The 22,550-nt window shown below is 40.9% G+C and overlaps 2 protein-coding genes across 2 annotated transcripts in view; both read right to left on the bottom strand.

Annotated features, from left to right (window-relative positions):
* Positions 1-1,485: 1,485 nt before the first annotated feature.
* Positions 1,486-4,313, bottom strand: cdx4 (caudal type homeobox 4; the record flags this gene model as incomplete). Its single annotated transcript, XM_079269136.1, has 3 exons — positions 1,486-1,719; positions 2,487-2,632; positions 3,878-4,313. The coding sequence occupies 3 exons, from the start codon at positions 4,311-4,313 to the stop codon at positions 1,486-1,488; spliced, it is 816 nt and encodes a 271-aa protein (XP_079125262.1).
* Positions 4,314-15,342: 11,029 nt separating this feature from the next.
* Positions 15,343-22,550, bottom strand: part of kdrl (kinase insert domain receptor like) — a gene marked incomplete at its 5' end in the record, with an annotated part of 40,786 nt that continues 33,578 nt past the window's right edge. The window contains 3 exons of the mRNA XM_079269355.1: positions 15,343-17,262; positions 20,176-20,279; positions 21,248-21,326. Coding sequence (XP_079125481.1) covers positions 17,079-17,262; positions 20,176-20,279; positions 21,248-21,326 — 367 coding nt within the window. The 3' untranslated portion in view covers positions 15,343-17,078. The remainder of the gene's footprint in view (positions 17,263-20,175; positions 20,280-21,247; positions 21,327-22,550) is intronic.

Here is a 22,550-nt window from a genome sequence, read left to right on the forward strand (position 1 = left end):
GCGCGGAGCCGAAAGTTTGTGAACAGCGATGATCGCCCTCTCGGTGTGCAGCGGGACCAGAGCTGAACATTATCAACACATCTAACATCTGACGTTCGTGAGACATGACAGATATAGATAATAGTAATCTAACGACCCCATGGCATGTTGTCTGTTTATAATATATTACATATCCCTACAGTTTGCAGGGAATTAACTTCTTCAGACATGGACATGGGGAAAAGTCCCAAAAATAGTCAGTCTAGCCACATGCCAATTAACATGTCACCTCAGCTAATTAGACATGAACATACACTATGAACCCATAAGCCTGAACCTGCCTCACCACATAAAGGTGCAGGAGTCCATCTTAAACGTGTTCACGTGGAGCCCATTTGGTGTAGATTCTCTGACATTGAATACTAAATAAAAGTGCACCTACTGATGACATACTACCCGCTTTGACATATGTTAAAAAGCTAAAATAAATGCCATTCTATCTGACAAGAACAAAACAAAACGTAATTTTAACTACTGGTTGTTTTTAGGTCAAAAGTGAGGTAATTTCAAAGTTAATGTGATAACAAGTCGGGTTATTTTGCTGCTCTGGAAATGAGCCTTTTGTCCAAATGAAAAATAGATGCGTTGAATAACATGTCACTATACTTCTAGAAATAGCCTGTTGATACAGGTCCACACATCTTTAATTCTGTCGACTTTATGCTGATTGTATTGAGAATAATACATTTTTTAAATCATCTTTAGGAGCAGTGAATACACATTTCAAACAAGCATTTCAATAAAAGTCACACAGTTACTTTGAGATGCTAATTTCTGAAAGGTTTAAACTGTTTTGTGCCTGAATTTGTAACTGTGTATCCCGAGAGGAAGAGAAGCTTAAATGCTCTATATCTGTAATAAGCACATAAAAGCATTTCAAATACAAAACTTATCCAAGCTTTGCAAATACCCAGAAATAACAGAAATGACAGGTGCACTGCAAAAACAACAACATTTTATTTACATTTTGCCATCACACGACCCGTATCATTAACAGCTGGTCCCTGCTTTACTAAAGCAGATCAGATTGTGCTGAAAAACGTTTGTAAATGATTTGTCCAGTCACAGCAGTTAGTGTGGCACGAGCTACATAAAATCCAGCTTAAAACTTCATTAAAATGTCCCTGAATTATCATTTTATTCACATACACTTCATCACATACAAAAAAGGATATTTATATCTTATTAACTCACAAACAATTAAAAGCTTTTAAGTTTGAAACACGTCGATTTTTTCTTTTTTCTTTTTTCTTAAATTCCCACGTTATTAGAACTATTCTATAAAAAGCAATATGTCAAGAGCCTCCATTTGGTTGCTATGAATGAAATCTTTATCCACAGCTTTGTGCTTCAGGACGTGAGTTCAGATCCTCTGGCTGCCTATCAAGTGTCCTGTCAGCGTGTCGGAGTGCTCAGTTATGTTCGATGGTCGGGAGGTGAACTGCTCTACTGAGTCACAGTCACTTGTTGTATATTCCTGATCGACGGCAAGGTGTTCATTCCCTGAGGAGGGTACATAGAGTGTTGGATGTCTGAGGGACTGAGTGAGCCCGGCACCGGCAGAGGGCTCACCGAACCCGGGTCGCTGTGCACAGATCCCCCGCTGCCGTCAGACTGACCCAGCTTCTTCTTGATCAGTTTCCTCTCTTTGGCTCTGCGGTTCTGAAACCAGATTTTAACCTGAAGTGGCACAAAGAAAAGGGAATGAAATGAATATCATTGGGTGCAGGCTACATCCTTTACTTTCCAATGCCATAACACTTAATACAAAATAACAAACAACATTTATAAACAGATTCTCCCGGATAGAAAATGTGAAAAATGATTACAACAAATAATGAACATTAAATACATGTTTAACATAATATAATAATATATTTCCTTAGGTCTTAAATGAAATAAATTAAAAAGATATGCCTATATAGACAATACAACTTACATTAGCGTTTACTCGACCGTTCCTTCCCAAAATAAAATGTAATGTATTGCCTATTATCAAATGGATACTACATTTGAAAAATAGCCACATTGAATATTTGTACAATGAATAAATGTACGTAATTAGTCATTCATTTTGCTGTAAAATATAAGATTCGAAATAACAGGAAATGATCGATAACACATGTTTGTATTCTTAGGATTTCATTGTCAAACACATAATACATAATTAATAGAAATACAGACGAGGTATCAGCAGTTGAGGTGTCTTTAAATATATCCAGTGTAATGTATTCATGACTGTAAATATGCAGACCATTATTCTGACGATAAAATTGACATGTTTTCTGCAGGCCTCATTTTGTAAGTTACACGTGTGAACATATTTTAACGAGTTCCCATTATTGCTCATATATTTAGGCTGAATGTTTCGTATATTTAAATGTCGTATTGCATCTTTCTGCGATGAAAATAAACCAGGCAGAATTACTTTTCTGATTTAGACATACCTGTCGTTCTGACAGGCCGAGGTTGAGAGCCAGTTCAGATTTCCTCCTGATGGTGATGTACCTGTTGAAATGAAACTCCTTCTCCAGCTCCAGCCTCTGATGGTCTGTGTAAACTACCCTGTACTTCTCCTTCGTTCTTGTTTTACCTGCGAAGGCGACAAGGAAGAAATCACACAGCATTGATATTGTGCTTCTTTCGGTTGAACAGAGGAGGCTGCATGCCAGGACCGGGCTATCTGCACACAGCATCTTTATTAGCTGCCTCTTAAATCCACATCTCTGCTGTCTCTACAGATACGCAAATTGAGCTTTTTCATCTTGCTTTGATGACAGCTGTAGTACAGTGGATTTCAAACAGCCAACTATCAGATCCTCTACTGACAAGTTAAAAAGAAACACACGGCACAGGACGATATCGGACAAACGTCTGTGGCGTTGATGCACTGTTGGATTTGTCTTACATTTTTATAGACCTCTTATACGAGTGCATGTTAACTTTTACTGTCTGCAAGTTTAATAACAAATGGCTGACGATGACACATATTATCAAAATGTAAGAAGGTTGATCCCTAAAATAACTCCGAAGTAAATTAACTTAATGAATATAAGTTAGTGTTGGCCCGTTTTATTCTATAGGCCCTCGTAATTGATAACTATTCGATTTCAAACTTTCATTTGCGCCTCTGTAAAGCCCTACAGTTTGTACTACTACACTTGTAAAACACAGTCTGTGAAAAGCGTCACTCTTTCCGGCAATATAACTCTTGGAGAGGAAGGGAGGTTGGTGCATATCAAAGTGAAGAGGTGATGAAAGCAAAGGCCACCGCCTGGATATGACGGATAACACTCAAAACACCCAACAATGTGACAGGGAAGTCGACCACACATCTCCAGGAATCATGACATTAACATCACAACTGGGCCTGGCGCCGATTCCTCACACCTATTTTATATCCACCACAGGACAGAATACAGGAGACAGAGCTGCTGGCCTTCAGTCCACTTCCCCATCAGAATTATGAGATATGGAAACGTTTTATACACGTTCGACTGACTCTTTCTGCTGCCAAATATGCATTTCATTGTTATTATTTAATAGAGGCCTATGCAATTAATTTACATATTCTCATTCTATTAACATTTTAAACTGGTGTTAGCCCAAATGTTAGCAACCTGCATAAGGCGGTCTACTGTTCTTTTGACATTTCCTTTCAAATATAATATTTTTTGCCTATTGATTTTTGTCTCATTGACACCATCGGCATGGAGCTGCCAGAAAGAAAGACTCAAGCGGAAACACAAAGTGCGATGCGCAAAAGACTAATATCGCAAGACCAAGGCAATTGCATACATCATTTTGGCACACTGTTTAAGCGCATGCATGGTCTCACCTGTAGAAGATGCTTGTGCGTTTTTACTCATCCACTGGAATGAATTGCGCCTTTCTCTATCAGGAGAAAGTTGTGCAATGTTAACGTTCTCCGGCGGCGGCTGTAACACCGCAGATCCTGGAGGATGCATATGGCTGTACTCAGATGAGCAGTAAGGAACTTGTGCAGGAGAGGAGTTGTTCATAGGTGTAGGAATAGTGTTTGGTGGTCCCAGACTATATGCACCCCAGTCTTCCCGCTGAGCGCCATAAGTGGGTGCCCAACTCCCCGAAGACTGTGCGTGCGTATCCATGTTTGGCACATGATGGTATCCAGTAAAGTCGGTGTACTGAGGTGTAGAAACAAAGTTCTGTGGAGGCAGATTGATGCTCGTTCTTCTTACTGGTCCCTGGTGATACATGCCGCTTTCTTTATCCAGAATGTATCCCACATACATGATTTGTACAAAAAAACGATGAAATTTAACGAAACAGCAAAGGGAATAATGTAGCCTATTTCAAGGCGACATTGTTTCCCTGAAACTGTTAAAAACAATCCTTCTGCTCTTTTAGTCCAAATTGGTTCCCAGTGTGAAATACGACGTCGTTCCAGTCTGTCTTCAGCCTCACATTATGTGTCTCTGTTGACAAGATGGTAAAGATACTAAGGCCTTCTTGACGTCAGCCAACTCCTAAACTCTTGGAGATTTGCATTAAAATGAGAGTGAGTGGTGCGGCAGGCCCAGCTGTCCCCTTGCGTCTGTCCCGCAGCGCGTCATCACCTGACAGTGGGCCTATCCAGAGCAGGAGTCCTCCACGCCATGAATAAATCAACACCACGGCCTATCAGCTGCACAGACCGGCAATAAACCGAGGCAACACGTCCACAAACACACCAAGCCAAAAAAGGCCTGTGCGTAATTGCGCGCAGATATATTTTATAAAATTAGAATGTTAGAAGCATTCACTTACTAGAGGTAGTTAATTGCCTTTTACATTATAGCAGAATACAGACATCAACTTATTTCTCAATAGTTGTAACTCTCCAAACTAAATCCAGAACATCCAACACATGGATCTATTTTGGGTTTAAAATCTGTTAGTATGGGAATTCAACAGTTTCCAACCACGCTTCACACGTAAATCCTGTTTTATTTGTTGAGAGATTCACTTGCAAACTAGGTGCAAAGCATGAGAGGCTTTCTCTTGAAGCAAGCAGGACCTTTCATATTCCTTGTTCACACCTCAAGGTCGCACTTCACAGCTAATTCCGGTTACAAGGAAACTCCAACAACCCCCTCTGTGACAAACAGCGGCCCTCCACACATCAGTCACCACCGTCTCCTGAAATTACAGCGAAGTTATTTTTCTGTGTACGTGCCTAATACGTGCCATGAATCTCTGGGAACTACAAGTTAACTGCCCGATTAAAAATGGAGTTTGAAAAAAAACGCGTTTGGACACAGTTCGCGTAAAGTATATACTTTATATTGCCATTGCTCGATGCAAACATGGCAGGAAACGAAATGCACTGTGGCCCAATTCAGCTGATGAAACAACAAACTGAGCATAAATCTGAAACGGCCTGACACGTTTAAGACTAATTTCTCAAAGCACGTTTTCTCTATTTCATTTCACGCGCAAGTCTGAGCTGTAGGCTACTGTCCGCCTTTTGATCGTTAACACCATCTGCTTCTTGTTCTTGTTGTTGTTCTTCTCGTATTTTTTGCCATTTCTTGGTATGTTTGTGATTCATTTGACAGGTGTCTCAGGGCCTCTTTAGCAGGCTGCCTAATTGGCTTGTCTATAAGTCATAAATGCTGACTGATGTCTCTGAAGTATCTGTTTATTGACCACAAAATATTTATGAGACAGTTTCATCAAGTTGGCCGCTGACAGTCACTTCTCTGACTTGTACACAATTCAGCGTCCTGGCTGTCGGTTAGCTGTCTGTTTAATGAAGATATCAAGTACGACATTTTCATTTGTTTTCCTGGCTTTTTGATGGCTTTAAAGTTTACAACTTGTCACAGTCACGTGGCCTACTATAAACACATTCAACAATGTGCCTGTCAGAAAAGTATGAATGAAGGCCTTTCCTCTAATAAGTGACTGAAAACTGTTTTTTTTCAGGGTGATGCATGAGACTTAATGCAGACCCATGTTAGTGAGGAGAGGGTCAGGCCTTTTGAAAAGAATTGACGTATTGAGTTGCTTCGTGGCTTTCACGCTGTGCATTTTATGTCTTGAAGACCTCATTTGGTGGTTTTCTTTCATAACTTCATAACGTCAGTTGCATCCACTTTAGACGAAGTTGCTTCACTGCATGGTTCTGCATTGGCACTCAGGTTACTTTGTTCGGTCTTGTAGTTTCCACAGAGCAGATTATTCGCATTCATTGCTGCCCTCGTGTGGATTTCTGCAGAACAACAGCTACTGGTGATTTGAAATCTATCTGAAGACTAACTAACTAACTACATCTACTAGTATTTCCATTCTTTATACTTCTGCTCCACTACAGTTCAGAGGCAAATATTGTCCTTTTTAATCCTCGATATTTAGCTAATAATATTAGACACTAGTTACTTTATTATACAAAATATCATCAACAAATACACAAGCTAGTGTGGCAGTGTATGAAGCAATTCATCCACCTCTACAAACTGCAACATTAAAGCGATGTACACATGAATTCACTTCAATAACATCATTCTGAAATGGCTCATTCTGCACAATGAGTATTTACATTTGGTACTTGAGGTATGTTTTGATGCTAATATTACTCAACATAGACTACGGCAATGTTACTTTTCTTTCTCCACTGCTCTCCACTGATGGACTGTTGACCTCAAGAGGGCAGCCTGCACCAACAAAAACATTTAAAGATGTTCACCATATTGTACACCACAGTCTCAGCACAACTATATTCACTATGCAGGCTAATTTACTCGGAATGACAGGAAGTTACTGTAACAATACGCCATGAGTTCCACATTTACAACCTACTCTTCCACTGATTTTAGGTTGTAGATAACAAACAGACAGACTATTCATTTTAAGATGATTTTTCTTTACGAGTTCTATGATTATGCCATTAGACAACAATGAACTTATTATAAATAAGTGGAGCATACAAATGAAAGAGAAACCACCTGAGTTTGCATCATTATCTTATTAATGACTTTCATTTTGACGTTCATTTTGGAAATGTGTGGAGAAGTGGAGGCGTAATCACCAGTCAGATGTTTCTTGCAACATCCTGATGAGCAACATCATGAGAGGAAGTTTGAGGTGAAATGAGTGTGAACTCTGTGAAGTGATGCTATGCCATCAGGTGACATTTCTTGAGTGACTGGCTCTGTCAGACCTTTTGTTTGAGGAGATCTCACACCACCCTGAATGCACCCACGCAGCTGTGATTCACAAAATATGGCCGTGTATCATCATGGCTGCTGTCTTTTAGCTCAGAGCGGTGCCAGTCACTGACACCATCATTGCAGCCTGATGTTCAACAAGAACAGACTTAAAGATGAATGGAATGAAATCAAGTTTAAGTTGGTCTAAGCTTGTATACCTGACATTTATAGTTTATAACCTCAATAGCAAAGTCAGAGAGGCTTTCATTTTATTTTCCATTTTATGTTTGATTCGCTGCGTAAAGTCTTTACTGTGAGGTTCAATTTGTGAACAGTCTGATATTTTACCAGCGTTTCTGTCGTACAATGTTTTTATTTTATTTGGTGTTTTACAGTAAAATCACATGTTTGGTGCATTTGGCTGAAACGCACAAAGTACTCTCATGAACAGACTGCATGTGAATTCACTAGATGGCGCAACTGAGTTAGTTATGAGCTGTTTCTGGTCTTCTCGTGGATGGATGGGTGAGTTCATCTGTTTTTTCACCCTCAGAGGTCTGTGAAGTTGCACAGATGTACAGCTCAGTATATCGAGCTCTTTATTTTATTGGTTTATTTGAACGGGACAGTGCACATTAATAAAAACATTTCTGCAAATGTGCCAGAGTTAGCCAAAAGGCTATTTTTCATCTGCAGTCCCCCAGCTCTTACAAAGTGCTTTGTAAAAAGATTGACAAGATGACTGTGAGAGTATCCAGAATGTTTTGCAGGCTCATGCTGGGTTTTCTGGTTGAGACCCAGCTGCACTGCAATACCAGTTAGTCAATATGTACAAAGCCTGAAAAAGCACAATCGCAGCAGTCTCTCTGGGCAGCAGAGTTACAAACTTTACATCAGACTGATAATCACAAGTAATCCTTGTCATGGAATGTGTTGTTCAAATTCAAAAATATTTATTTTGTGAATTACTTCTAAACCATTTTGTCTTAAAATGTGTGTTTAAAACTTAATTCCAACGTCCACACATGTGTATCTGTAAGTGTGTATGTCTCACTGGTCTAGTAGGGCTGAGTCAACCTTTTACACAGACTGATTTATGTTTCTGTCACAGCTGATGGAAGCAACACAAACAGGGAGGACCCAAATCCAAAGTCAGCGACTTGAAGATACTTTTTATCAAACAAAAAGTCTAAAAGCAAACAGAACTCATAGCATCATGTATCAACAAAGACCAACTGACAAGAGAAGCACAGAGACTAAATACTCAAGGAAAGGAGGGCGTTAACGTTAACAGGTGGCAGCAGCGCCGAGGAGCAACAGGTGAAACTCACAAGGGGGCGGGGCCGGAAATCGCACAGGTTGGAAGGAGAACAAGACACGAGAAGAAGGACTTCCACTAGAATAACTCCAGAGATCACATTTGCATACTTCAACATGTGACGGAGAGACGTGAACTCACTGTCTCACTCACTCAAATGTGTTACTGAAATACAAAGAAACACACGTCCCTTGTTTCCCCGAGCTCAGCGTACATGTAGTAGGTCAGTGACAGTCAGCATAAGAATTCAGTTTGTTGCATAACTTCATTGATGTTGTTAAAGTGGCCACAGCGTTTCTCCGCAGGAAGGGAGGCAAAAACAGGACCATCTGCTACTCTTTTTAGAGATACTGCCGGCATGGCTGAGACGCATGCACGATCCTTATTTTGTCATCTGTAATGTAAAACACATGTGAGGCAGGATACTTGCAAAACACAAGCCATGTTCGGGTGTTTTGATTGATTCTTTCAGGAGATGACGGAAAGATGCAGGGAAATTTGTGAAACATGTTTCTGTTTGTGAGCTGTTATTATTTCGATTTTTAAGAGAGAAAGAATATTTTTCTACATCCTGGGGACACGGGTGTAGTAGAATATCATGTTTTTTAAACTTTCACTTTGACATTATTCTGTGGAAAAGGAGAGCATTTGAATCATTGGTTGCCTAGACGTAAAGAAACAAGAATAAACATTCACACAGGAAGTTCCCTTATATTGTGAAGGCTATTCTTAGGCATGCTAACGTGCTCAAAATAGCAAAGATACTGATTCAAAGCAGATGAAAAGTCAAGGGATCAGCAAAGTGATTAAAATTGATCCTGACTGAGTGGAACAAGCATGGGTGGAACAAATTTCATGGCAGTCTGTTTGTCTATTCAATAGTAGTTTCGAAGTTTTCAAAATAAGCCACAAATGTCAAACTCATGGTGCAGAAGAGGAAAAGTGAGGAGGATCATCAAATCAGGAGGATTCATCCTCTGGGGACCTTGAAGACCTGTGCCAGATTTCACAGCAATCCATCCAACATGTTGAGATATTTCAATCTGGACCAAAGTTTTGAACCAACTGACACATTTACAATCTTGTGCCTTAAAAAAAAGAACCAAAACTGAATGAACAAACTACCGTCATTCATACATGATGTGAGGTAACCTAAGCCATTGAATGCCATTGCAGTTGTTTATAGAGGCACAGATGAGACGAGGCCAGCCACCGCACATTTGCAAACAGGAGGTTCTGATGTCCCACAGTTGGACTCATCGAAAGGATTTCAGTTCACTAAAAGCAGCAACGGAGCTGCAGCATTTCACAGAAAATGACTTGCACAAAAAAAAAGAAGAAAAAATGCATCTGAGCGCCAAAATGACCACGCCATGTTCACATTAAGCCACTGTGAGCAGCATTTCCCCCAGGCCCTCCTGGTGTATGAGCACTCTATACCAGTGATTTTCAACCGGTGTGCCGCGGCACACTAGTGTGCCGCGAGAGATCGTCAGGTGTGCCGTGGGAAATTTTCTAATATCACCTAATTAACCATTGTCGGGTGTCTGTGCTGTAATAAAGTGTCGCAGATAATGTAATACTCTTCTATGGCAGTGGGTGGCAGCAGAGGGATTTAAATACCTGTAAAGACAATAGAGTTAGTGCTGCGCGACACGTGACAGTGACAGTTTGGGATCAAAGCAAGACGAGCAAGTGACAGTGATGAAAAAAAAAAAAAAAAAAAGGTAACAGTGATGGAGAAGTTTTTGAGAAGGGAAAATGCAAATGCCGAACAGGGCCCTGGACAAAATTCTGACCCAGATGAAGGCCCAAGTATGAGTGGTCGACAAAAGAAAAAAGACAAGACGGTGAGCTCGAGGCAATACAGCGAAAGCTATCTTTCATTTGGATTTACGTTCACCGGGGATGCAACGGCACCGAGTCCGCTGTGCTTGGTGTGTGGTGAGAAGCTATCCAATAGCGCCATGGTGCCAAGCAAGCTTAAACGCCATCTCCAAACGAAACACCCTTCCGTTCAAAACAAGTCGATGGACTATTTTGTACGCTTACGTACAAACAATGAGAAACAGGCAACTGTTTTGAGAAAAACCACGAAGGTAAACGAGAGAGCCCTCAAAGCTAGCTACCTTGTTGCTGAACTCGTAGCTAAAACAAAAAAGTCCCACACCGTGGCAGAAACATGAATACTGCCAGCTTGTAAAGCCATTGTGAATGAGATGCTCGGCCCTGACGCGGCCAAAGAGATCGCTAAAGTGCCTCTCTCAGATAACACAATTGCCAGACGTATTGATGACATGTCTGCGGACATAGAAACTGTTGTTTTGGAAAAGATGCGCATCAGTAAGAAATTTGCCTTGCAACTTGATGAGTCGACGGATATTAGTGGACATTGTCAGCTCTTGGCCAACGTGCGTTTTGTGGATGGAGAAGCCATTAGAGAAAACTTCCTATTTTGCAAGGCACTGCCAGAAAAATCAACAGGAGATGAAATATTTCGGGTCACGTCGGAATATCGTGACAAAAGCGGGCTTACGTGGGAAAACTGCACAGGTGTCTGCACTGATGGAGCCGCAGCCATGGTCGGGCGCATCAAAGGATTCCGTTTAAAGGTGCAGCTCTGGCAACAACATGTGCAGCGTGGCAACCTTGAGATGTTCCCACTCACAGGATGGCAACACTGCTGCAATGTGCGAGGTGATTGGCAAACATTTGAAAACTCTGGAGGAGAAGTTGTCATTTTATTTCTCTTCAGCCTTCACAGAATGCCTTGACTGGGTTAGGGACCCATACAGCTCAGCATCCGTTGCTGGAAAGGACATGACTTTAAAGGAGCAAGAGGAACTCATTGAACTGAAACAAGATCATGGTTTAAAGCTAAACTTTGCTGATCTTCCTTTGGACAGTTTTTGGTTAGCTGTTGCCAAGGAGTTCCCCATTCTGGCCAACAAAGCTATTTTGACATTGCTCCCGTTTTCAACCACATATCTGTGTGAGCTGAGCTTCCCAAGCTTGACAGCGATAAAAACTAAAAACAGAGAGAGACTGAGAGCTGTTGAGGAAGAGCTTCGTGTGTGTCTTTCTACCATTCCTGCCAGGATATCCATGTTGTGTTCATCGAAACAGGCCCAGGTTTCACACTAAGTGAGTACAAATACATTTAGAAACTATATTATTAACTATATGTATTATATGTACTGTGTTAGTGTCTTTTTGTGTCATTTTGGTTGGTGGTGTGCCCCAGGATTTTGTAAATGTAAAAAGTGTGCCGCGGCTCAAAAAAGGTTGAAAATCACTGCTCTATACAACCTGTATAGAGTGTAGAAAGCGTTTTTAGATCAAGAAACGTTTTTTTAATCACGTTTGATTGTTGTCCCTCGTTCACCACACATGGGTTGCTCAGCTGGAATGAATAAAGTGATTCTGAAGTTCTGCTGCGTCAGTAACATCACAGATCCCCGTGAGAGTTCACAGGGGGAGTCACCAGGTGTTCCTCAAGTGTGTTAGGTTCTTGATAGAATTCTGTGACGTTCACATCCCCAGAGGATAAACCCTACTGACTTTAGTGATCTTCTGACCTTTCCTTCATAGCGCCGCCATGAGGTCGACATTTATGGTTTTCAGTAAAATGTCTCAACAGCTATTGATTCGGATGGGTTGATGCAGGCATGTCATTTGAAAGTGTGCATTGGTTTAAGATCAAATACCTTCGAAAATAATGACATTCCCATCATCCTCAGCTGTAGTTTGTGTTTGGTGCTGATTATCAAACATTAATATGCTAACTTATGATGATCAACATGTTAAACAGTGTATTATTTGATAGTGACAGTGTAAGTGCAGACAGAAAACATGGGCAGAAGGACAAGTTCAACTTGCAACAAAGGCCTCCGGTTGGACATCGCATTACACAGCATGCATGTCAACCACCTGGATGTTCATATTTTACTCACTGTGGCTGAGTAAAAAAAAGAAGAAAGAACAGCTGGTGGATTATATTTGTTGCCTTATTATAGAGGTAAGTAGGTGCTGGGGAGGGAGGTAAAGACTCCTCGTCTAGGAAGGGTGGGGAAAGTGGGATACCGGAGGCGAAGGCGGTCCCTGATGATGAGGTTGGAGACTCCTCCTTTTGACTGTCGTTAGGCGGGGGCATCCTTCCCGTAAGGCCTCCATGGCGATGCCCAACGAGTCTCCATGGCGAAAGCCCAACATAAAGAGATAAAGAGTCTTTATTTAGCTGTTTGTGTTGTTGGCTCAGACTTCTCTTGTTAAAGGTGAAGTTAGGTATCTTCAGGGGGCAGCATCCGGCCCATTGTTTTGCATTTAGGTGAGAGGCACGAATGTGGCCTACCCACCATTCACCTTCTTGGGCAGGGGTCTGGGAATAGCATATATGGGGGGGGGGGGGGGGGGGGGCTTTGTACTGTTTGGTCGATGGCCCCAAATCAGTGTGTGATAGGATTTCAAGCTGCACAGGTTCTGCCGGATGTTTTTTGGTGTAGTATCCGACGTTAATTCATGAACACCTCTTTTTTAATGATCAATGGAAAAAAGTGTTTTGCAGATCTTGAGAGGAGGCTGTGGAGGAGTTCAAGGAGGGGGGAGGGGTTTTTTTTCCTGCATGCAATTGTTCAACAGGCAGAACGAAAGCAGACTGCACAGTGGGTGAAACAGAACATTTCTCATTATGATGCCTAATATTTTTCGGGAACTATCTTGACTCACATCCTGGTCTGGTGACAGATTGATGCTCCCACATGTTTTATTAGTAATTCTTCAGAACAATAATCAAGGAGTTATTTGTCATCCTATTGGGATTTTATTGTTCAGTGGCGTCTATTTCCCGCAAGGTGTCTTGTTTTTTACACTGACAACAGGTTCACATTATTTTGGCCGACTCTCATGGCAAAATGTATAAAGGCTTCAAAAAATCCGTGTCTACAATATTTGATTGTTATTTTTCCCTCTATTTCTCATGTGACAATCTTTTAAAGTATTTCCTGCATGGGTTTGAGACAGTTCATCTCTTCTTACTGCTGTCAATACCAATACTATTACTAATAACAACAACAACAATAATAATATTGACCTAAGCACAGCAGCAGAGATCAGTTGATTAATAAGGGAAAATACAAGCAGAAGTGATGTACAAACTGCAATGTTTGATTTTATGGTTTCCTCTTCATCACGTGTCATCTTTGATGAAGAGGAAACTGGAAAGGTAACTTAGAACAAAACTCAAGTGCTGCACGACTTGAATTTTACACTACTTTATACCTCACTACAGTTAAGAGGGAAATATTGCACTTTTTACTCCCCTATAGTTTACTTTTTGTATCTTATTAATACTAAATATAACATCAAACTCATTTTAATCTTTGATTTGATTGAATTAGTAGTTCAATAAACAGCTTTCACTCAGTGTCAGTACTGCCCAAAGGAGTTCAACCCTCATACTTCTGCCTGTCTGGAAAAACACTGTGTGTCGATGCAGACACACAAACCTGACAGTCAAGAATACCCCCCCCCCCCCCCCCCCCCCACCGACATCCTTCCCTTGTTTGTTTGTTTCTCATATTCCGGGAATAGCCGGAGGTTGTTGTTATGTGTTTGGGTGTAATGTTGGACGCTCACCTTGCAGTAAACAAAGTAAATCCTGTCAGGACAAGCGTAGACAGTCAAGGGCCCAACCTGTCCTGTGGCGTGTGGTCTCCTCGGACACACCCAGTGCCGGTAACCATGCAGGGGCAGTGGGCTTCCCATAGGAAGGCCCGTGTGTGGCGTCCTCCGGTCGTGACCAGGATGATTAACGGTTCCTTCCTTTCCTGTTCGGAGAGGCATTGTCCCGGTGAGCAGACAGGCTGCCGACACCTTGTCCTGGAGGAGGAAGTGAGTCTCTCACAGTCCCAGGAGCAGCAGAGGGGCTGATGGCGCGATCCAATCTAAACAGACCTTTTCATTAAGAACAATCAAGGAGCATTATATTTCTGTGAATCAACTTGGTTGGAGTTATAAATAGTCTGAAGCCTCTGTTCACATCTGTTTGAGCCGGGGTTCCCAACATGTGGGGATGGCATCCTCTGAGGGTGGCAGGATGAATGATGAGGCGATGATTTACAGGAAATAAATAAAATGTTTCTGCAACACAACTTCTATTTAATTTTACCACTTTATTCATTTTTTAAAATTAAATAGTGAGCTACTGGATTATTTTACTACGTCAAGCCTCTAGAAAGTATTCAAATTATTTGAATCACTTAATTAAAGAACACTCATTAAACAAATGTTTAAAATTAGTTTAAAATGTTTTCCGAAAAAGTTATCAAAACACAAAATAAATGTGCACAGATCTATCAGGTTTTTAACTGAATTGCAGTAATTTTCAGCATCATATTTTTGATTAAATTGAACAAAATAGCTAAAACAAAGTCACATCGTAACAAAGCTAAGAGTCTACAGCCACGCTGGCAGCTCTGAGTCATTCTCACTGTAACATAGATAAAGTATGAGACACATTTACATTTTGATCTGAGGATGGCAATAAATGGAAAGTCATGGAACCACAAAGACCATTGATGTCTGCAACGAATTGCAATGTAATCTATTGAATAGTTGTTGAGACTATTTACTCTAAACCATAAATGTCAACCTCAAGGTGGCACGAGAGGAAAAGTAGTCAAGGGATCATCCTCTGGGAGTCATGAATGTCAGCTTAACACCTACGAGCATTCAGTATTTCAAGCACTTATGAGTCGAGACGGCAAGTAAAGTATAAATATATAGATCTTTATTCATTTATTTACTTCATATGCTCAGTGTTAACAATACTTTCATCAAAACTAACAGAAAAAGATATAGGAGGTTCTATTAATCATGGTTATGTTTGAAGAAATGCAATAAAATCCTTTGAATGTTATGTGACAGCAGTCAACAAGTGAACATAATATGACAAATATTGCAAATGTTAATTTCCTACTCGGCACTAAAGTTAAGAGTTAAATAAAAATGAAAAATAAATTGGAAATCTTTGTAACATGTGAGCCTCAACACCGTTTCACAATAATACACCTTTAGAATACAAACATTATACTTGATATAAAGTATCAGTGCATAATCACTTCCTCTCCACATAAACACAATTAATTGGATTTGGAAATACACTTTGTAGTTTACAGTTTACTTTAGTGGTCAACAAGCACCAGCTAGCTGCACTTCTACAGGGTGTGCACGCTAAGTTTGGTCCTCAGTGCTTTCGATACATGCCGTATTAGAAACAAAATGCTTGATTTTACAGGTTACGTAGTACAACTGGTGCTCACGTCACACGCGTAGCCTGCCCTGCAAGCTTTACTAACACGTAGCGCGCGACGAAGGACACGTTTCCCTCAGCTTTACTATACAGCAGCACAAACAGCATATAGGTCTGGAGTGAAGTGTCGGATATTACATGTTGATATGAGGAAGACTGCGCTGGAAAATCCTTTGGTTAACTTTTAACTATGAATCTAAGTGAATAAAACAAAACTGGATTACTGAGTGACAGTGTTCACAATCTAAATAAATACACATACAGAATCAGTTTTTATTCTCACTTTCTTTTCAGTTTGACCAAACACAAATAACACAGCGTTTGAGTTTCTTTGACACCAGATGGGGGCGGGAGGAGGAATCCATATTTACAGTGACCTTTCATTTGAACGCCTTCATGGTTGAGCTGTAACGTTCAATCTGAAGCCACCTGATCTCACTCTGAGCTCTACCCGGCTTCCTCCATTAACCCCCATTAAGCTGTGACTTTACAAAACCTAGAGAGTTAAAGAAACATCCACCACTACACGACAGAGTCCCTCTGGGTCAACCTGAGTTCGTTGAGCTGATATTTTTATGGAATTAAAGGAGCAATGACACCTCAAATAAGACTTTTTCCATAATTAATAATCAATATCATATTGTTGCCCATCTGTTTTTTGCCTTGAGCAAATCTGTGGATGTAGCTTCATAACAAAAATATTTTCTCTTTAAGTTTTTTGTTTTACAAATTACTTTCCAGTTTCCACTTTTTGAATACAATTCAAACAATTCAAAATAAGTTTCAATATAACCTTGAAAAGCCTGAGCGGTCCTCTCTCTCTCTTCTGTTCTGGGTGTTATTCGCCATCTTTAAAGGCTGTAGTTTGATCAGATCTGTAGTAAAGTGGGACACATTGTGGTTCGTTTTCACAGTATGACAGAAATACCTGAGGCTGTTTCCAGCTGTTTGACATATCACAGTGAATGTGGAACGGACCAGCAGCATTCACGTCGGCCTGCTTCTGAAAACCGGAACGGAGTCAACGGTCAACAGGTTTCCTTTTGCTGCTCAGCGGACGTCCTGCAAGGTGGAAGTTACAGTCGGGTAGATTCATTTCAGAGCGTCCTGTCCAAACACTTTAAGTGGGAATCTCATGTGTTTTCCTCTCAAACTTTGCTACAGTCCAGAGATAAGAGTCCAAAACAGAGCAAAGGCCTCCAGGCTGTCGGTCAGACTCTCCAGGGGTCGGAGCAGCAGCTTACACAGGTGGGGTGGAGTAGCGCACCACATAGCTGTAGTCAGGCGGCGGGCTGTGACACTCCAGACCAGCGTCCAGGGCCGAGTCGTCCAGACTGAAGTCCAGAGAGGGAACAGTGAGAGGGAACTTCTCCTTCTCTGTGTCGCTCAGCACAGACTCTTTACTCTTACTCACTGCCTTCATCCTGGAAACACAAAGAGACGCAACATAAATATAACAGGGAAACAATAATAAGACTGCTACTACACAATTCAATTGAACTCAAAAGACTCATATGTAAAGAGAGTAGTGCAGTCCTGCTAACTTCAGCTCAGAAATGGATCAGAATTCAAGTCACTTTATCTCGTGCTGATTGCGAGATGGTAGGTCTTGTTTCTGGTCATCTCGCTTGGACTGTTGCAACTTGCTCTATACCTGCTCCTCTATACCTGCCTCATTCAGAAATCAATCTCACGTCTCCTGCATGTTCAAAATGGTGCAACTAGAATTTTAACAGGGACTAAACACAGAGACCATATATTACCATCTTTTAAGATTTTACCGTTTGTTTTTAAAAGCACAGAAAGGCCCAGCCGCTATCTTTACTGCTGACCTTTTAACTCTTTATGAGGCGAAACGCAGCCTTTGATCCTCAAGTCTCTTTTGGTTGTTCCACGAGCCAGACCCAAGACTAACGGTGACTGTGCTTTCTTCATTAGGGAGTCTGTACTTCAACTGTCTGAGGAAATCAGACGACCCAAATCAGTTTCATCTATTAAATCCCTTCTAAAAACACACGTTTATAAATAGGCTTTAATGTGAATCACTCCTTGTCCACTTGTCAGTTGTGATCTGTGCTTATCTCTGTTTGTTGATGTGATTAATTGTACCTGTTTACCTTAAATATTACATTTTATTTCTGTCATTGTTGCTGCTTTTGGGGGTTTATTGTACGTAAAGCATCTTAAAGTACAAAACACTGCTCCATCTATTATGATCACAATTTTAAAACATTTACTTTCGAGTTAAAACAATCAGTTGATTAAATAATCTACAGAAAATTGATCGGAAATTATTTTGATGATTAAATAATCATTTTAAAAGTATTTTTTAAAGCAAAAATGCCAAATCCGTTGGTTTCAGCTTCTCAAACGTGAGGATTTAAATCTTTTCTCTTTTGAGCGGTTGTAAATTGGACATTCTCTGGGCTGAAGATGTCACTTTAAGGCTATGGTAAAGTCACCATTTATAACATTGAATAAACAAAAGATGAATCTGTTAATCAACAAAATAAATGGCCATATCCTCAGCCTTGTACAATAAACAAATACAGAGACAAATACAACAGACAACAAATCTCTGCTATAGCATTGTTTAAATTATGCTGAAGTAGCTTTTCATCTGTTGAAAAACGAGACAATCGGGGTGGAAATTAGTGCAGCCAATGGGTCAACAACCAGCTGTGCACTTTAACTTATTGTGAACAATATCAAGTTTTTTTTCCCAAGACTAACTTGATCGCTCTCACAATAGAGGTCTGTTTTGATATTCTTTGATTTAAGAAATTCCCCTTGTGTAAAGCTGTACTATCCGACAACCCTCCCCTATTCACATGTGATGTAATCAATCATCCCGAGCCTTTCTGCTTCATTTGAGCCTCAGAATATGAGTAATTGCCGCTTATTGTCTTTGGAGGTTGCTACGGGCTTCCAGAGCTCCTCTCTGGGGGCCAAAGGGTCGGAGCCCAGCGGGGGCAGTGACGCCGCCGTGGTGGAATGTTGACCTGATGAATCAGCCATCAAAAAGACTTCACAATAGTACAGTTTTGCCTTGCCAATACCAGGCACAAGGTGGGGGCACAACTGGAAATTGAGCAACAGGAAACAACAACAACAACCAGAAACAATTAGCTGATTAAAAGTTTGAGGCAACTTCCTTGGAAATATTTAATCTGTTAAACGTTGTGTTGTGTGCTACTGTTTAAAAGAAGTCAGGCTCGATTAGAGGTGAAGGCCGAGGGAGCGACAGGTGGACTTCAGCTTAACAAACGCAGCACAGGGCTACAGCTAATAGGGCTACAGCTAACAGGGGACGCCTTAGTCAACCCTCCGAAGTTCAAAGGTGGCAGTGATTGAGCGGTTGCCCAGCAAGGAAGTCCTCCCTTCACAATGTGAATCATCCTCTGCATGCCCGGGTTGATTCCTCCTGCCACGCCGAGGCCCCGATGACACCAACAGGCCTGTAATGAGTCTGACAGCCTCAGAAGTTACTTCCCCAGCTGTTGTTTACATGTTCCCTCTTAATAATGTGTCAGAACTTTTATGGCGTTTACACTCAATCACCTTAAACTGAACAGAGATTTGGGATACAAGATTTCCTCCTTTAAATCTTTTAAGTGGAAGCCACAATATGTGGAGACAGCAGAATAATAGCAACATGTTTAAAGTGTAATTACTGAGTTCAGAGGTTTGACCCTGTAAATTAACCCTGTCACTGAGCTGCAGTAAACTTAATAAGTAAGCCTCGACACCAACAGAGACCCTCATAAGAAAAAAGATTTACAGAAATGACTTTTTCCTCAAATAGCCCACAAAGAGAGAACACATTGTCTCTTGCCCTGGCGGCATCCGCATCTTAAAGTCATCAAACGATCCGCTGGATTTTGGCATGTAGACTTAAAGCCAATGAACTCCTCCGAGATCATTTGTTACCCAGCATTGCATTTACCAAACAGCCATGACTCATAATAAGTTAAATCAGACTGGGAGGTATCGCATTCAGGACTCCTTTAGTGAAAACAAAGAGGTTTTAGTGTGCGCTCTTAAAACAGCCGAACCTCAAGTGATGCATCCACTCAGCTTTTGTGCTCAGTCCTTCAGTTTGTCACCTTCAAGCTTTCTCCCTCCCACTTCTCTTTTGTGCCACTGTCCCTCCCACATGGCTTCTTTTCCAGACAAAAGAGAAACTAACCACTGACTTTTTTTTAAGGCAGAAGAAACTTGTGTTCGTGTGAGTGTATGACAGTTATAGCGTCTACATTCCAGCACAGCGGGGAGGTTTCCAAGCAGGTACTTTGCAGGGCATGTTGAAGGAGTGCTGTGTGGTGTAGGGTACGTACGCCAGAGCCATGATGCTCAGCGGTCGGCCTGCCAGCGATTCGAGGCGCTTCAGAGTCTCCATGTTGTCAGACGACAGGCCCATCCCGCTGTCTGACTGACCGCCCTGATGACAATGCAGAGACAGAGAGAAAGAGGATAGTTAAAACCCCTTCTTTGTTATCTGAGGTGAACAAATAACATCAAAACATAAGAAAGTAAGTATTTCTATAGAACGTTTAAAAACCAGACTTACGAGGTGCTTCACAGGTGCACATAAAAAAAAAATACGATGTAATATAAATCGAAGGGAATGGTCAAACATAGTAAAATAAAATATAATCAACAACATAAAATCCATGTTTGTGTGAGCTATTGCACCCAAATTATGCATAAACTAGCGGTTCTCTAGTCAAGGAAGGTGGAAGCAGCAACACCGAGGCAACGGCACCGATCGAGCGCCGCACTAGTAAGTTACACCTACAGGTGTGCTTTCAAAAACGTATTTTTAGGACTGTTTTTTGGGTACATTTTCACCTTTATTTGATAGTTGACAATCTAACTATAAGGATTCCCTTAAAGCTGAAATGAGACTCATCTCCTCTGATAGTGAGGGAGACTGTCCCACAGTGTTTGGACCTAAAACACTCAGTAACAGCAGTGCAGGGAATCCAGACTGTTAAGATATTTTTGGCTAAATGAGATAGCATACAGATTATTAGTCAGTGTTGAAGTAACGAATAATATGGCCAAATGTTGGCAGAAACAAACTGAATAAAATTGGGCCAAATATAGAGCTTTGTGGGCCTCCACATAACAGCCGGGAAGGAAATAAAATGACAAAGTTATCAGCTTTGAACACTCCTTTTAAAAGGTTGAAACTTAAATCTATTCTAATATTCACCCTGAACAACAAAAAAAGTGATATACTCTCACACAGTTCAACTGAGCAACTATAAATCACTACATTTATGTTCTCGGGTGAAGTTTCTATTTAACTGTCAAACTTCCTGTCAGCTAACTAACCGCGTGGTTTAGGATGAGTTAGAGCGCAGATTGTCTGTTTCCAGTTTCAGTCCAGAATGAATAACTCACCTCGTGGTTCTCATTCGTCCCGTCATCCATGGTAACCTCGTCAAAGGTTTTCACACTAGCGGGACGGATCTTGATGTTCCTGGCGAGAAAATATTTCCAGGGTGAGTCTCAAAATGTCCCAAAAATGTTCTCTTTCTGTTTCAAGAATCCTTTGAATACACTGGAGGCAAGAAGCAAAGTTCAGCAACAAAACCACAGGAACTTAATCACCTAAAACAATAAAGTGCAGCATCTGTGACGTTGTACTTTGAAAACACACCTTGTGTACTTTGCATTTCAACACTCAGAGGCTAAAACGACTGCTTAATTTAGCTTAAAGGCTAACTGTCATTACTGCTTTTCAACACCTCATCAATAAACACGCTTGGAGGACCTGTGAAAACCAAGACCTCAACTCATATTATTTTAAGTGGATATGAATCTTGAAGCTGGCTCAATGGTTTTTGGGGAAATTCCTCACAGGAGCAACAATACTGAAGGCTCTCTGGCCGTCAAGCTGCTATGTGTACATTTCTTATCATGAGCCAATCGGGACTCATTGTCCTCAGGTCAGACCTAAATGTTGTCCTGCTTGAGTTTAGTTAGAGTGTGACAGGAACAATAATTGTTTGGAATATTATTCAGTGAAAGTGGTTTACTCATTTCCTTAGCAAAACAGACTCAGCACTGTTTGTCTGAGGACAGGTTACATGTTTTTAAGAGAAGATGATTTATTTACTTTGAATGTGTAAAAACGTTTAAAGGCTAGTGTAACAAATTTGATACAACATGGGAATCTGTAGTCATGCTAGCAGCTCTGTGAGGATGTACTGAGGCGTAGCGGTGCTTTGAGCTAAATGCTAACATCAGCATGCTAATATGCTCACAATGGCAATGCTGACGTGCTGATGTTTAGCATATATACTTTACTTTAGCTAACATTTGTTCTCATTAAACACAAAGTACAGCTGAGGCTGATGAGAATGTCAGTAGTTTGGCAGGTATTTAGGATTTTGACCTGATGATGGTGTTGGATGAAAAGTAAAGGGAGCACGAGTAGCAAGTTACTACAATTCATCTTGAGAGCGACATGAATGTCTGCACAAAATGTCATGGCAACCCATACAAGAGTTGAGATATTGCTCTCAAAACCACAAATATGAAATAAATGTTGCCACGAGAGGAAATATTAAGGAACCACATAGTCGGAGGGCTTCATACACTGGGGACCATGAATGTCTGTACAACATTTTATGGCAATACCTCCGGTAGTTTTTAAGATATTTCAGTCAGGAACAAAGTTGTGGGCTGACTAACGGACACG

The sequence above is a fragment of the Melanostigma gelatinosum genome (assembly GCF_949748355.1).
Source record: "Melanostigma gelatinosum genome assembly, chromosome: 5".
NCBI lineage: Eukaryota > Metazoa > Chordata > Actinopteri > Perciformes > Zoarcidae > Melanostigma > Melanostigma gelatinosum.